At 56.0% G+C, this 16,864-nt stretch overlaps 1 protein-coding gene across 1 annotated transcript; it reads right to left on the bottom strand.

The window, feature by feature from the left end:
- Window positions 1-13,172: 13,172 nt before the first annotated feature.
- On the bottom strand, window positions 13,173-14,219 carry LOC121346513 (G-protein coupled receptor 12-like). Its single transcript, XM_041424377.1, has one exon. The coding sequence runs from the start codon at window positions 14,217-14,219 to the stop codon at window positions 13,173-13,175; it is 1,047 nt and encodes a 348-aa protein (XP_041280311.1).
- Window positions 14,220-16,864: the final 2,645 nt, after the last annotated feature.

Here is a 16,864-nt window from a genome sequence, read left to right as displayed (position 1 = left end):
TTACTAACATAGATAAAACCACAAAACCATGTGTAAGCGAAGAGAAATTTGGTTTATTTAGGTAATTTAGGAAGAGTAATAACCCTTTGTGAGAGAAAATAGCAGGGGCTGGTGGAGCTGCTCTTCTCTGTTCCAGAGGTGGAGGGGCTGCAGAGTCACTGTGGGACCAGCAGAGCTGAGGAGCCCCACTGGCCTGGAAGGGGCTCAGGGACACAGGGGACTGGCTCATCCCTGGCTCGGGGACTGTCCCAGTTCTGCAGAGCTGAGCCAGTCCTGGTGGGAGCTGAGGGCAGCCCAGTGCCCCTGCAGGACCAGGTCCCTTCTTTTCATGCACCAGTTGCTCTGTGTGTGACACATGGGGCCGTGCAATGGGGCAGGATCCGTGGCTGTGGGGCAGGTCAGGGCTGTCCCACGGCCCTGCCACCTCACAGCACCCCTGCTGGGACTGGCACTGCCAGGATTGGTGCCGTGGCAGGGCAAAGTGCTTGGCAATCACAGGAAGGCTGGGAGGGACCCTAAAGGTCATTTGGGTCACTCAGGCCACATCTGTGCAGAGCGGATGCACAGCTGGCAGCCCCAGGGGGGCAGGAAAGGCTCACCCCCATTTCCTCACATCTTTGTGTTCTTACACCCCCCAATGTCCCCTCTGGTGTAAGAGCACCCATCCCAGCAGCCCCAGCACGTCCTCACCCGTCCTGCTCTGCTGAGGGAAATCCCTGAGAGCACAAACCCAGCTCACATTCCCAGCTGCAAAGCCAGCAGCACCACGACCTGCCAGCGCTGCCAGCTGGTGGGAAACATCACCACCCTCCTCTTCAGGGACCACAACTGCCATGGAAACACTTCAGCTCTCTTGGTAGCAGGGGTGGGATCCCCCATCCTCACCCCAGAGAGCTGTCTGGTGGGGCTGCTGGAGAAGTGCCCTCAGGGTGGGTTTGGACACCCATTCCTGGCCTGGCCATGGCACACCCAGCTCTTCCCAACCCTCCCAGCAGCCCCACAGGGCAGGGAAGCACCAGGAATCATTCAGGTGGGAAAGGAACTCCAGGACCTCCACACTGGAGCATTAACACCACAGTCCCATGAGAGCCATTCCATCCTCAGTGCCTTCCCTTGAGGGACTCAGCCACGCTCCACCACCTCTCTTTGAGTCAAATCACCTGGTTTTTGCTCAGGTGACCTTTGCAGTCCAACAGAAGTGACACCAATTCCTTGGCTGCTCTGGGTGGTGCTGCTGGGAGTGTGCCACACTAATTAACACTGTCTGTCTGCCCCACATGCTGCACACTCAGTGGTTTGTACATGTGTGCCTATTTCTGTACTTTCCCCCCAAAGTAGGCCATGCTGAGTTACACAACCTGAAATGCTCAAATCCTCATGTGGGCTGATATAAAAGTGAATATTTAAGTATTTTATCTAGCTTGGCAGACATTAAAAAATACAATCCAGGTCACAGATGATTGAATTTCTCCTCTCTCAAGAGTGCCAGAATTGGGCTGAGGAGATTCTCCTGTACATTAAGGTATCGTGTTCCCTGCTAAAATGTAGCAGTGGCATTTCATTGCCAAAGGATAATCACAGAGTGCCAAACATTTAATGAGTCCAACTGATCTCCTGAGAGCTCCTCTTTCCATTTTATCTGCTTCCCCCTACTTGCCAATTTATGGGCATAGATTAAAAATAATAAATATGGCTGTCAACAGCAGGGGGAAATATCCTGTGTCCATACACATGGGGTGGGCTGCAGTCAGTGGAACAGTCAATGAGTAAATTTTAGTTCTGCTTGGAGATGTCAATGGAAGGCTGTCATCCTTGAGGTCCATGAGGAACCTCTTGGACATCCCAGGTGCATCTGAAAAGGGACTTTGCAGGGAGCCCTGTGCCCGTGGTACAGCTGTGAAGCTACCCCAGGTGTGCAGGCGGGTCCTGCTCGGGTGGCTGGGGATGGTGGGAGTCCTGCAGAGTTCACTCTGTGGTTGGGTGACCACTGCAGCTGGGTGGTGGCTCTTAAAGGATCAGTGTCCTGCAGGAAGAATGGATTGGGCAATTTCTGGTTTCTAATTTCCTAGACAGGGAAGAGACCTAGAGAGGAGCAATCACCCATCCCATGAGGGCTCCTGCCTTTGCAGCTGTTTCATCTTGGGAAGGTTTTACTCCAGTGACAAACTTAAGGCTGAACTTGGCTTCTTCAGAGAGCTTTTTCCACAGAAGAGCCCTCAAATTTCCTCCCAGCCACTTTTCCACCTCTCTCTCCCTTCCCAGCCTGGACAGAAGCTTTGCAGACTCCCCTGAGCCTGAACTAACACCTCAGCTTTAATGACAAAAGGGAGTTTTGCTTGGAGGGAGGCAGGTGGTAGCACTGGAGGTGGCATTTTGGAGGGGGCATTCCAGAGGTCCCCAGCTGGCAGGAACTCTGTGCCACTTCCTTGTGGATGGAGCTGGGATGGCCCTGGGAAGCAACCCCGTGGGGGGATGCTGGCAAGGGGAGCACAGGCTGTTCCTTTCACCAATATTCTTGTTTTTCCTGTAGCAGTAGTTATTTAGGGGTAAGATTTTCTCAGCTGGAATGTCACTTTACAGATTAAAAAAAAATTAAAAAAAAATAAGGGCAAGGAGTCTGTCCTGAGGAGTTTACAGTCTACAGCAAAGACCATGTAACCTGCACTGCACTTTAGAAGCCTCAAATGCTCACTGACCCATGAATTTCCCCTCGACTGGGCAGCAGCCCCCTGAGGGCAGTTGTCCCTTCCTTAGGTGACCCCTGCCCAGCACCAGCCAGGTCCCTGCTGGTGACAGAGCCCCCGGGGCTCTCCTGCCCCAGTCCCACGCAGAAGTGCCTGAGCAAAGCCCAGGAGAGCCGAGCCCCGCTGGGTTTGTCCCTGAATGGGTCCCTGTGCCCTCGGGGGCCTTTCCCTGCCCCACACAGCTGTGCTCCCTGGGATGACCATAGGTGGGCTGGGAATGGTGTCTGGAGCACCTCTGAGTGACCCTCAGGGCTGTCACCAACCCTGGGACAGCCTCTGGAAAACCTCCTCTTCCAGACACTCATAACCCAAACCCAGACTTTGAAGTGGTTCCATCTCTTTGAGAATCAAAGGGGTTGTTTTTCTGTGTCAATCTGATTTTTCTTGGACAAACCCCAGGGTTTTTAGGCTCACTCTGTCAAGCTCCGCCTTCTCCAGGTGAAAAATGTGCCTGTATTTTGGTGGTGGAGGGAATAAAGAAACCAAACCAAACCCCAGAGTTAAGGACTCCAGGGAGGAGGCGTTTGCCCCAAAGCCTTCAGAGCTGTGCCCACAGCAGGGTGGGACAAGAGGATGTCCCCAGGGGAGGACACCAGCCTGGTGGTGTCCCCCAGGGTGCTGTCACCACCCTGGGTGGTGTCACCAGGCTGAGGCAGAGCCTGCAGCAAGGGCTGGGCTCCTGCAGAGGGAAACCCCAGGCAGGAGCTGCATGGAGAACGTCCCCTGAGGGCAGAGTTGGCGTGACAGGACCCAAAGTGGTGTCAGAATTACAGGCTGACAGGACCCTGAGGCCACCACAGCAGCACTGATGCTTCACCCTCCCCTGGGCATCTCCCACGGGTGTCTCCAACCTCTCCCTCCTCCCAGGAGCAGGACTGAAGCTCTTGCTGGTTGTTGTGAGCCCCAGCTGTGTGAAAGGAGCCTTTCCCTGCACACTGCTACTGCTCAGTGGTAATTCCAGCTCCTGGCTCTGTATGAGGTTAAGAATGCAAGAGGAAATAATAAGGCAGCAAGGAACCAGCCCAGCATTTGTGGTTGGTCATGCTCACATCAGCCTGCACAGGGGAAACCTCAGGCAGGTCAAACCCTGTGCAAAGCCACCAAGGGCAGTGAAGAGGGGATAAATCTGTTCTGCAGGTCAGTGTGGGACTGAGCTGTGGCACGAAGGAGCTGAGTCAGGTCTCAGGAAAACTTTCTGGAGGTGAGGATGGAGAAACTCAGGTCACAGAGGCTCTGCCATGGCTTTGAGAAGCCAAGAGGAGCTCTGGCCTTGTGTGCAGCCAGGGAGGGCTGGAGGTGCCCACAGGACCTTTCTGGCACCTTTGTCATTGTCCTTCATCTCCCCCCTGGGGCTCTGTCAGCATCCCCAGCAGCCAGGGCAGCTGCTTCTGCTCCCCCTTGTTTTTGGTGTTGAGCCTCAAATAGAATAAAGATAAAATGTGCTGCAGAACCAGCAGCTGAGAGGGAAGGATGTGAGCTCCCAGCTGCTTCTGCTGGATTTCAGTAGTTAGAAGGCAGCAGCTCCTCTGGACCATCCGTGATCCACAGACTGTAGTGAGTAAACCATCAAGGTGCACAATTTAACATTTACCCTTTGATTGGGGGTGGCTCAGTTGAGAAATCTAAAAGTAAAATGTAAAAAAAAAAAAATATCTAAAAATAAACAAACAAAAAAAACCTCACCCACAAAACAAAAAAGCAAACAAACAACGCACATGTGATTTCCAGAAGGATAAACTGTTCCCTTTCCTTCCCTCAGGCCTAGAGGGAAGGTCAGACACAGCAACACTTCCCAGTCAGTAGCAACAGAATGAAGCAGGTGCCACCAGGAGCACTTCCAAAAATCCCGGGAAGCTGGTGTTTAAGGAAAAGCAATAATCACATCACCCCAAGGCAGCAAGGAGAGTTTCCTGCCACTACAGGAGGTGCTTTCATCCCTGGAGGCCTCTCCCCAGCTCGAGAGTTTCAAATCCCATTGATTTTCACCTCTCACTGGTGCTGGTGCAATCCTGGTGCCTCGGCTGGGATTGCTCACTCCATGGAAAATCACTTCTTGCCATGGAAAAACCACGAAAGTCTTGTGTTTAAAAGGGAGAGGACGTGGAGCCAGGGGCACTCCTGTGATGCTGCTGCTGATTTCCTCCTGGCAGCAGGAGCAGCTCAGGCAGAGCCCTGCCAGGGCTCCAAAATTCACAGTCACAAGCATCAACACCCCCCTCACTGCTCCCTCTCCAAATTCAATTTTACACTGAGATATTCCAGCTCTGTCTGTAGCTCTGGCCAGTTTTCCACAGATGGGGCTGCTCTTTCTGGTGTTTTTGTCTCAGGCCAGAGCAGATCAGGTAAAGAAAGCAAATCACAGACTCCCAGAACTGTTTAGATTTCCAGTCTGGATTTCCATGGGCAGGGACACCCTCCAGGAGACCAAGTCCCACCCCACCTGCTCAAATCCTCACAAATTTAAAAAACCTTTGTCTTCAAAATGCATTTTCAGGGCCTCTTGGAGCTGATGGCTCCTCACCTTAACAGACTTCCTTAATTTTGGGGCTGCCTGACTTCTTGGGGGGACCTGAAGCAGGGTGTGAGTTTGGGGTGATGCTGGGCTGCGCTGGCACCTTCCTCCCCTCTGCCCCCAGCTGTGCCCTGCCACACAGAGAGCTGGGATCCAGAATTCCTGCTGGGAGCCCCGCGGGGCAGGGCAGCTCCTGGTGACACAAGTGCCTTTCCTGGGGGTCCCTCTGGCCCTGCCAGGGAGCCTCCTGGGCTGGGTGGGCTTGCTGTGCTGGGAAGGGGCAGAGCTCAGCTGGGTGGGGACCTGGAGCTGCCCAGACCCCAGGGGATCCTCTGGGATCCCTCCTTCCCCACGAGTCTCTCGGGGAACAGTTTTCACTCCACTCTTGGCCAGCCCCAGGAACTGCTGCAGCAGCCTGGAGGCAGGGGGACAGTGCCCAGGGGACGTGGGAGGTGTGGGGAGGGGACAGACCTTGTCACCACTGTGCTGTGGGTTGCTGCTGTCATGGGGCAAGCTTTCAGGAGAGCCTTCCTCCCCCTCCTCCTCCTCCTCCTCCTCCTGCTGGTGTCCAGCCTGGGGCTGCTGGGACAATGCCAGCTGCTGCAGCAGGACAGGAGCCATCTCCTTCCAGCTCCCATCCTCTCTGGAGCCAGCAGGAGCCCTGACACCTCTGGGTGAGGCCAGCTGCTGTAGGAGAGTTATTTTGGAGGGAATTGAAGGCGGGTGAGCATCATCTCATGTGCCCTGCAGATCAAGGCACCTCAGACCCCAAACCCCTCTGCACCACCCAAGCTCTGAGCTCAGGAGACCTCCTGGAGCACTGGGGCACCCATCCTCCCAAAACTGAGCATCCAGGAGCAGCCAGCTCCAGGTGGGGATTTCAAAAGCAGTTTTCTCTCCTTTTGGCACCAACTGGTCGCACACAGAGCCCAGAGCCAGAGCCTGGGCTGCTCTTTGTGGAGGCTGGCCCCAGCTGTGCAGGGGTGGCACAGAGGGGACAGGGACACCTCGGCATCCCAACGCTCCTGCTGCAAAAGGCTCCTTTTTTAATCACAGCAGAAGAATTACCCTATCTCCTTAGATGTGCCACCTGGTAGAAGGAGCTGGTGCAGGATAGGCACCTTCCCAAGGGAGGGTGAGCCATTCCAGGCCATGAGAGACTCCCATTGCTCCAAGGCTGAGTTGAGGAAGGAGATGTTCGCTGTCTGTGGGGTCTTTAGCCGTGTGCCCTTAGTCAGTAGGTGAGTAGATGTTGCTGCCCGTATCTATGTCCCCTACCCAGTTGCTACATGTGAACAAGTGTATTTCTCCCCAGTGTTGTGGGTTCTGCCTGTGGTGACACAAGGATGGAAAGGCAGGGATGACCTCGAGCTTCCTTCTGTACAGGGTAGAGAGGAAGCCTGGATCGGTCCGAGGCACCGCTTGTAACTACATTTGTTCAAGAAATGTCATCTTAACCCCAAACTGTTGACACTTTATGCATGTGCTAATTAAATTTAAAAGAAAAAAAAAAGGAAAAGAATTAATAAAGATTTTAAGAGGTTACAGTAGATTTGGCTTTGGCTTTTTGTCGGCTTGTGCTTTGCTGTGAGTTAATCAGCCCTGTGATGCTCCCTCCTCTGTTCGAGGCCAGGACATGGAAGGAGCAGCAGAAAGCTGTGATCTCTCTAAAAACCCCTCGTTTGGAGAATCAAGCCCTCAAAGATCAATTAATTCCCCAGGGTATTTAATCCCTGACTGCCTGGGTAGTCAGAGGGCAGGGGAAGCCCTGTCTGTGCTTGGAGAAGCAGCAGGAGCTGTTCCTTCCCAACCCCTCTGTGTCTCCAGCAGCTCTTGTGCTCATCCAGCTCCTCCTGATCCCAGGGGAAACACAGACCCCACGTGAGGGAAGGCAGAGATGTGTTCTGGACTCTGAAATAAAAACACAGACACACAGAGCATGGCACATACCTGGGGCAGCAGCCCAGATCTTCAAAGGTTTTAATTTTACCCCACAGCCCCTCCCCAAATTTTTGGATATCCTCTTGACAAATCACTTTAACAGTTTTATTTACAGTAATAAAAATAAATTACTCTTACAGATGAATGTATAATATTATACACAATAGAGATACAGTGCAATAACAGCATTGATTTGTTTTCACTCGGTCATAAAGTGCATCAAAGGGGCTTGATCTGACCATAACTGAATGACAACTGTACATTTCCTTTGAGATCAACTTTCCCAGTCAAGTCTAAAGGCTCATGACAGCGCTGGCAGCAAACAAGGCGCTGTCCTGACTGCTGTGGGATGGCCTCATTCCTGGGAGATCAGGTAGCAGGGAATGGGGTGATTGATTCCCCCGGTCCGTGCTGCTGGCAGGGCTGGCCCGGGGCTCGGAGCCCCAGGGGTGAGCACGGAGCAGGCTCTGCCTCTGCCGGGGCTTCCTGCTGGGCTTGGCCGCCAGAAACTCATCCCTGCCTCGGGCTGGAGGGTTCCCTGCCCGAGAGGACGCTCCTTATCCCGGGGCTGGTGTGCTCTGACCTGCTCCCAAGGGACATCAGCCTCCAGCCCTGTCCTTGTCCCTGTGCTGCAGAGCCCAGGGCCGCAGCCGGCCCCTGCCCAGCTGGAATAAAAGCTTTTCCTAGGACGAGCCAGCTGTTTTCCAGCTCCCAGAGCCCGCAGTAAGGCCATAAACCTGTGCTTGTGGTGGCAGTGGCCAGGGACACGAGGTGCTGTCAGTGCCCCTCCGCAGGGAGGGATCACCTCGGAGCCCACTCAGCTGCTTCTGGCACCGGGCAGAATTCCTGGAGGAACTGTCCCCCCTGGAGCTGGAGACAGCTCACTCACACCCCTCCAAGGCAGGGAATAAAGGGCTTCACACCACCCTCAGAGTGGGGTGTTCTCTGCTGGAGAGCCCCTTTTCCCTCTGTGCTGCTCTGTGCCGCAGTTTTCCAGCGGGAACGGCAGAGCTTTGTTCCCGGGGCTGCAGGGATATTTGGGGTGCTGGGGGGGATTTTGCAGTGGGCAGCTGCACTGACAACAGAAGAGCTGCAAAGGGTTCAAGTGGAGCTGCCTCACCTCACCACGAGGGAAGGCTGAGAGGAATTACAAGGAAATACCATGTGCATCCAACAATTATTCCTGACAATTAGAAGTGAACTGTTAATTCTTCATTAGCAATGATGTGGGTCTTGATGCTGGTCAGGACACACCAATACAAGTGAATACCAATGGCCTTTTGAAAGGTCTCCCCAAATTTGATGCTTTTACAAGAAAGAGATATTTAATCACCTAATGAGAACAGTAATGGTTTCTTGGGGGTTCATTCCAGGTTCAATTAAAACTCTTTGATGTGAGCAGACTGGAGCTGCCACATCAGGACTGAGACCCTTGGAATCTTTACTGCTGGTTACTGACACGAAGCTGGTTAAAGAGAGACATTTTCACTGCTCAAAGTCCCAAACTGACCAAAAGGGAAAAGGAAAAAAGAAAATGAAGCCCAAAATAAAAATAAGCAGCTTTGTTGGTAGAGTCTGTACATTTTAACAGGGATTTTTGTACTTTTTTTTTTTTTTTTTTTTTTTTTTTAATTTCTCATGCTGGGGCAGGGACAAGGGCTTGTTGTAAATGCACAAGCTCCCCCCAACCCTGGCACATCTCCACAAGCCTCAGGGCAGCTGTGGTTACTTTTTTTTTTTTTTTTTTTTTTTTTTTAATTTCTTATGCTGGGGCAGGGACAAGGGCTTGTTCTAAGTGCACAAGCTCCCCCCAACCCTGGCACGTCTCCACGAGCCTCAGGGCAGCTGTGGTTACATCCCACCCCACGGTGGCCCTGGCCTTGTCACAGTGTATTTGAGGAATGTTTGCTCCTTCTTTCCTCCTCGCCCTTTCCTCGTCCCCTCCGCTCAACCAGCCAAGCACCAGCACCAAAAGCTTTTCACCTCTACATTCTGCTGGCCACCAGCTCGTGGTGGAAAAGCCAAAGGCACCCAGAAACCTGCAAATAAATCAGCAAATAAGCACGGATTCATTTCCCTGGCTATGTTGATCCCTGCCATAGGCTCAGGGCTGGTGTGATGCCACCTGTAATTACTCAGGACCAGTTTTCTGCCCATTTCTGCTGCTGTGGATCCAAACCAGCTGCTGGAGAGTCCAGAAGTGACAAGAGTCCAATCCCAGCCTGGCTCTGGCCTCTCATCCTTTATCAAAAGCTATTTGCAAAGCTCAGAGTTTGAAGATGCAGTGGCAAGACCCTGTCCAGGGTGAGGACAGGGAGCCCTTCCCAACCAAACACCCAGCAGCCCTCTCCAGGCAGCTCCAGCTCCAACCTGGGGGACTCTGTGGACATCAGAGGACATCTGCAAATTTCCAACCAGCCAAAGACCCCGTGCTTTGCAGGACTGCCACTGTCCCCTTGTCTCAGCTGAAAAGCACAATCATTAAATCAGAGACTTTCAGAGCCCTCAGTTTTACAGAGATACAGAATTCCAGGTGGAGGAGGCCTCCCAGTACATCCAGCACCAGGAAACACGGAGCACTGGATGTACTCTGGTTGCTCTGTGTCCTTCTGGTGGTGCCCAGGAGGTGGAGAGGGGCTGCTGGGCTCTTTTCACCAAGTTTTGGATCCTCAGTGAATACACAGAGCATCCACCAGCTGGAAACCCCATTTGGCTTTTGGTGGTTCCCTCACCATTGGTGCCTCATCCACATGGGATTCCATTACATTCATGGGAGCTGCTCCCTCTTTATGGCAGCAGAACCCCATCCTAAAGCCCTGAATTCCATCCTAAACATGTCCCAAAGCCAGCCCCAAGCACCAGGACGTTCCCACCCTGCACACAGCAAGGCTGCCTCAGTGAGTGATTTCAGGTTTTAAATCAACTTTCCTGGAGCTCAGCATGGGGAGGCTCCGAAATCCATCACCCCCCCAATGTCCAACATTGCCACTCCAAATTTTCCCAGTAAAAGGTTTTCTCTGTGGGAAACAAAACCAAAACAAAGCCAAAGCACTGCAGCAAACAAAGGTACAGTAAAATGGCCAGAGGTTTCCAAAGGCAACGCGTGGCAGGTGAACCTAAACCTCTCTATCCTCTTCTTCACTTCCCCTCGTTTCCTCTGATAAAACAGGAGAGGAAGAACAGCAAAAACAACACCTGGAAATTGCACTAGTTTTATTTAGGGGAATGACTGCAAAAATGCCAATTTATCAAAATGGGGGTTTTTTTAGAGGAGATTTCTTAAGACTTTTCCTGAAACCTAACAAGTGTTTTTAGCAGCTTCCACGGGCAGCTTTAACATCCCAGAGAGAGAGGTGCTAGACCGTCAAACAAAAAGAAATTAGATCCTTATTTTACAGTAATTCTGAGCATGGAACAGCTCGTGCCTCATCCTGGTGCTGACTGTGAGCTGGGTCGGGGCACTCAGGGACCAGAACTCAGAGTTTGCCTTGCCAAAGGGGCTCAAATGTGCCTGGGTGACCCCCAGTGTCCCAGGGAGGACACCCTCTCTGCTCTTAACCTCACCCTGGCAGGGGCTGTGTCCTCAGCTTTAGCTCCTCGCATCCCAAATCTTTCTCCTCTTGCTGTGGAGAAAATTTTCATTGATCCTCATTTGACTTTGGTGAAGTTTACCAGCGCATCCCTCAAACTGAGACACATTTTATGTAAGCAACTAAACTCCAAAAAGAACATTGTTAAAATCAAGCTCTTCAGCAACAGGGAATTTACTGGAAAGCCAAGAAAATGCAACTTATTTTGTGCCAAGGTTTCTCTGGAGCTGATTAGTTGAACTACCTTTCATCTAAAGATACAAAATGGGCTGCCCAGAGAAACAAATCCTGACTTCTAGCTAGGGTGGTTGTATAAAAACATTTCAAATGTTCACAATGTTTCAAAAAGGGTTTAAGCTATTATGTTTTCACACTGAGGAACTGCAGGGACCTGGCTGCACTTAAGAAACCAGAAGAAACAGAATGAGTAAAGTGTTTGTATAAATATTAGTCTTACATATATATTTACTTTAAAACTTACATTGATTCCACATTGTGCCAACTGCCCATTCTCCAAGGTATTCATCAGAGAAAGGAAAGGAAAAAAACCCCAAAACCACAAAACATAAAAACTCCAAGACTGGCCACCTCTCACAGGCAGACAATAAGTCCAAGCCCCAGGCACACTTGGGAACCTCAGAGCTTTCTCTTGTGCACTTAGCTCCGAGGAGCGAGAGATTCATTGCCAGATCCAGGGACAAAACCCACCTGGATCTGTCTGTACCCAGCCAGAAAGTGACTTTGTACCCTCTGCAGCCACACAAAGCAAGAACATTTCTTCCACTATCACAGACTCACAGAATGTTACAGGTTGGGAGGGACCTCAAAGCCCACCCAGTGCCACCCCTGCCATGGCAAGGACACCTTTCCCCGTCCCAGGCTGCTCCAGCCTGGCCTTGGGCACTGCCAGGATCCAGGGGCAGCCACAGCTGCTCTGGGCACCCTGTGCCAGGGCCTGCCCACCCTCACAGGGAACAATTCCTGCCCAATATCCCACCCATCCCTGCCCCCTGGCAGTGGGAGCTGTTCCCTGTGTCCTGTCACTGCTCACCTTTGCCCAAATCCCTCTCCAACATCACAACAATTTCTCTACAGCAAAGCAGAACATTTGGGTACCAGACCCAGCTGCTGGAGGGTCTCCCAAGCCCCCCCTGCCAGGAGCCCGGACAGCACACCCCCTGTGCCCTGAGCCACCCTGGATGTCCCACCCCAGCCCTGCCCCCTCTCCGGGGGTTGTTGGGCTCTCCCTTCCTTGATCAGTGAATGCACGATTCCACCTCCGGGCCAAAAGAAAGCCCAGGATAAAGGACACTTCATCACGGCCTCACTGACACCACAAAGCACATCACACAGCACGGGAATGTCGGGGCTGGCGCTTCTCTGACGAAGCGAGGTAAAGTGGCAGCATCAGCAATGACACGTGTGGTGACAGAGGCTTCTCTCTCGGGGACTCCAGCAAGCCCGGACCCCTCTTTGGATGAAAACCCCACCCCCTGTAAACAACTCGCGTGGAAGAGGGGAAAGCAGCGCCCCACTGCCCCGCTGGACAAGGAGAGCCCTTCCTTGGCCTCCCAGACTTTGGGGTGCAGGGCACCCCCGCTGCCCTCACCTCGCCAGCGCTGCCCCAGTCACATTTTCGGGGGGAGGTGGGGGGGAAAGAGGGAAAGATCCCCTGGGTGCCCCCACCCCTGCGACAGCCCGAACAAGCCACACCTGAAGTGTCTTTCAGCCGCAGGTTCTCAAAGTGCTCCTCCAGCCCCCGGGCACGGGCAGCCCCCGGGCCCCTCCGCCCCGCGCGGCCCCCCGGCCCGAGCTCTCCTCCCCCATTATTGCATAGCATCGCAGGCCCTGATTTCGGGGGATGGGCACAGCCCCCCCACGCGTGGGGACCAGCCCCGCCGGGGGGGACGCGACACCTCCCTGCCCGCCCCCCGCTCCTGTGGCCTTCCCATGGGATGAGCCCCGAGGCGTGAGACCCCCCGGATGGGGCCCGCTGCTCCCCTGGCTCCTTACCCCGAGAGCAGACAAACGCCATCGTGCGAGGATCCCTTTGCTTTGCTTTGTCTTTTTTTTTTTTTCTTTCTTTTTTCTTTTTTTTTTCTTTTCTTTTTTTTTGGTGTTTTGTGTTTTTAAATAAAAAATAAAATGTGTAAGAAAATAACATTTCTAAAGGAAACCATTATCATTCTACTCTCTCTCTTTCCTTTTCTCTTTTGCTATTTTTTTTCTCTCTCTCTCTCTCTCTCTCTCTTTTTGGCCATCTTTCCATGGAACGAGATGTGCTGACCGGGGAGGGGACTCCTCCCGGTAGGAGACAATAACGACAGAGGGGAAAAAGAGAAGGAGCAGGAGAGCCAGGGAGCACCTCTGGCTCTTGCTCAGTCCTCACACGTCGCTGGATGTCCTTGGTCTGGAGGAGAACGTGGAAGGGATGCACCCGCAGCAGGCCAGCCAGAGCGACTTCTGGATGTCCGGGTTTCTGAAGGCGTAAATGATGGGGTTGATGAGCGAGTTGCAGGTGGCGGGCAGCGCCAGCGAGTAGGTGTACACCGCGGGGTAGCTGGAATCGGCCACCAGCGAGTAGATGGCGAAGGGGATCCAGCACAGGGCGAAGGTGCCGAGGATGAGCGACAGCGTGGAGAGCCCTTTGCGGGTGGAGGTGGCCTGCGCCGTGGCGATGAACTGGTGCTGCACGGCGATCTGCTGGGCGTGCCGGAAGGCGATCTTGCAGATCTGCAGGTAGAGCTGCATCATGAGGGCGAAGAGGAGCAGGAAGGTGACGGCCAGCACGGCCGCGTTGTCCTTGGTGACGGGCCGCAGGATGCTGCAGGAGCTCTGGTCCCGCAGGCAGTTCCAGCCCAGGAGGGGCAGCAGCCCCACGCCCAGGCACAGCAGCCACATCAGCAGCACCATGGCGCAGGTGAAGCCCAGCGTGCGCTCGCTGTGGTAGGTGAGCGCGTTGTACAGCGACAGGTAGCGGTCCACGGTGATGGCCAGGAGGCTGCAGACGGAGGCGGAGAAGGCGGCCAGCAGCAGCCCCGCCGCCGCCAGCTCCGCCGCCTCGCTGGGCGGCCGCAGCAGGTAGCGCACGGCGAAGTTGGCCACCAGCCCCAGCCCGGCCAGCAGGTCGGCCAGCGCCAGGCTGCCGATCAGCAGGAACATGGGCGCCCGCAGGCTCGGCGTGTAGAACAGCACGGCCAGCACCAGCGCGTTCTCGCCCGCCACCGCCGTGCCCGTGGCGCACAGCGCGATGTCCCAGGGGCTCACGGACCCCGCGGCCGCGGCCCCGCCGCCCGGCGCCGCCGTGCCCGGCCCGGCCGCCGCCGCCGAGGGCCAGGCGGGGGGTTCCGAGGCGTTGCCGAGCCCCGGGAGCCGCTGCTGCTGCGGCTGCGGCGGCCACGGCTCCCCCATGGCGGCGGGGCCGTGCAGCATCGCTGGGGAGAGAGGGAGAAGGGGGCGGTGAGGGACGGAGCCCGAGCCCCCGGAGAACCGCCGAGCCCCGAGCCCAGCCCGGGCAGCGCCGCGCCGAGCCCGCACCTCGACCCTCGCCCGGAGCCGCGCCGAGCCGGGCGAGACCCTCGCCGAGCCCGCCCCGCGTTCCGGAGCCCCCCGCCCCGGGACACCGCGCCCCGCACCGGGCCGCCCCCGCCCGCCGCATCCCCGCCCGCTCCCCGCCAGCCCGACTGCAGCTTCCCTGGGATCGAGCCTCCCATCCCCGGCTCGCCGCCCCCCGCCCCGCACGCACCCCTGGCCGCTATCTCCCGCCGGGCTGAGGCCGAGCACAGCTCATCACCCCGCTGCCCGCAGCCGCCTCCGTGCGCTCGGCTCCGTGCAGGGTCCGCAGCCACTGCGCACCCGGTGAGGAACCGGCCGCCCCCTCCTCCTCCCCTCCCCGGGGCACGGCCACCTTTGCTACCTATTTATAGCGCAACCCCTCAGCCCCCCCCTCCCGCAGCCCTTTCTTTTTTGCGTGCAGTGAGTAAAAATAAACACTATTAATAGGCCAGCGCCTGTATGCGGAGCCGCTGATGGAAGGAGAAGGCAGCGGCAAGGAACAGCCTACGTTAAGTTTCTCCTTCCTCCCCGCCTTTCCCCCCTTTGGAAAAGGCTGGTGCGAGATGCTCCCGGCCGGCGGCAGCGTCCTGCCGTGCCCGGAGGAGTGAATCCCCCCGCCCGGGGTGGGCAGCCAGCCGAGGTGTGAAGGTCGGGGCTGTGCCCGCAGCCCGCTGCCATCCCCCGCCGCCACCATCGCCCCTTCCCGCATGCAGCCGCGACGCCGGGGGTTGTTGTTTTACCTGGTTTTAATGCTCGAGGATCAGCTTGCTCCCCCCACCCCGTTTTTATTTTTTTCCTTGCCGGTCCTTCCAGCCCTTGGTGCGAAGCCTCATTCCTCGGCGAGCATCGCTAATAGCGTTGGCAGAGAGCTGGCATCGACTTGCACTTAATATTCCTGCCCCATTGGATCTGCTGATAAATCTCAACTCTGACGTCAAAGTCTTCACTTATATTCATGATCCAAGTCTGTGAATCAGAGCCGCTGTGATCAGAATAACAACAAGGCTGGCTCCCCGCTCCACATCCCCTTCCACACCCGCAGGCACGCGGGGGGTGCCGCGCCCGCCCCGCCGATCGTTCATTCATCAGCCTCAGCCTCCCGCCGCCCCGACGCACCTCCCCAAGGTCGGGCCCGCTGCACCTGCGTCCTGCGGATGCAGCTTGGGCACCGGCCAGGCCCGGGCGGCTGGCAGGGTTTATTTTTACCGCTTGTGCCGAGGGACGCGGGGATGCGAAGGGAGGGCGGCGATCCGGCGTGGCGCGGCTCCGGTGCCGCGCTCCTCAAGGACAATGTCCAGGACAGCGGCGCCGCGACGCGGCGGCTGAGGCTGCTCGGGGATCCTGTGCGGCCAGCCTGGGCCAGGGGCATCCCTCCACAGGGAAACACCGCACCCCGCAGCCTTCGCCCCACACGGGCTTCCCTCCAGCCAGCGAAAAGCTGGGATGAGGAGGAGCTCGCCGGAATGGGGACCTGCCCAAGGACGCCGAGTGTGGGATCTGTCCCCCTCACCGCAGCACCCACCCATCCCCAGAGCTTCCTCCCCGACTGTTTGGGAAAGGAACAGCCTGGAAAGGAACAAATCCCAAAGACACGATTATTTTCCCAGCTATAAATGGCTCCGTGATTCATCTTGGGAGCAGGATCATCAAAGCAGGGATGCTCAGCTCCTGGATCCACAGGATTTCAGCTACACCTTCTCCCTTTTTTCCTACTCGTTTCATAACACTCCAGCTTCCCTCTTTCATCCCCCTCTCTCTTCCAGGCTGGAGCAGCCAGCTCAGCGCTGGGAAGGATTTCCAGCTCCTGATGTGCAGAGATATTTAGGTGAATAGCAGTGATTCTGGCTGAACCCAACCGCCCCAATTTGGAGCATCTGTGTTGCTAATCGGGCCAAGCCCCATCCCAGGGACGTGAATCGTCATTTACCTGGGGCCGCGTGACCGAGCGCCGGGCGGCAGCACAAGGGGCGGAGGAAAGGCGAGCGAGAGCTGAATGAATTCGCTCCCGCTCCCGGGAATTACGCACGGCCCGGGGAAGGGGAGGCGGCGGAGCAGGGACGCGCCGCAGGCAGCGCTGGCGGCGCTGGGGATGCGCCGGCCGGGCGTGGCGGTCTGTGCGGTCTGAGCCCAGCCAGGACGGGCCACCAGCGCTGCGGGGCTGAGCAGGGATGTCCCCGCTGTCCCCAGCCCGCGGGCAGCAGGGCTGAGCGAGGATGGGCACACGCAGCACACGGCAGTGACCCGGCCCGGCCCTTGTCCCCTGGAGCTGCCCCTGGCAGGGACACGCGCGCTCCAGAGGGTCCCGGCTGATCCCAAACCCCTTGGGCTCGCTGCAGCTGCCTTGGCCCTCCTGCTCCGTGCAGCGTCCCACCCTTCCTGCCCTCTCCCTGCCGAGCCCCTCAAACACCCGGCACTCCCACGGCAGCCCCTTCCTTCCCACCTCCAGCTCCTCCCCTCGACATCCCACCACAAGTTTGCCACAATCCTGGGATGTTTTTCCTGTGTCCTACAGGAACACCAGT

This window comes from Onychostruthus taczanowskii, unplaced genomic scaffold (genome assembly GCF_017590055.1).
Source record: "Onychostruthus taczanowskii isolate IOZ18803 unplaced genomic scaffold, ASM1759005v1 scaffold81, whole genome shotgun sequence".
In the NCBI taxonomy this organism is placed as follows: domain Eukaryota; kingdom Metazoa; phylum Chordata; class Aves; order Passeriformes; family Passeridae; genus Onychostruthus; species Onychostruthus taczanowskii.
The sequence above is the reverse complement of the archived record's forward strand: the minus strand, read 5'-3'. Positions and strand labels throughout refer to the sequence as shown.

Coding starts and splice junctions, on each gene's coding strand:
- LOC121346513 (XM_041424377.1), bottom strand. CDS start 14,219: ATGCTGCACGGCCCCGCCGCCATGGGGGAGCCGTGGCCGCCGCAGCCG.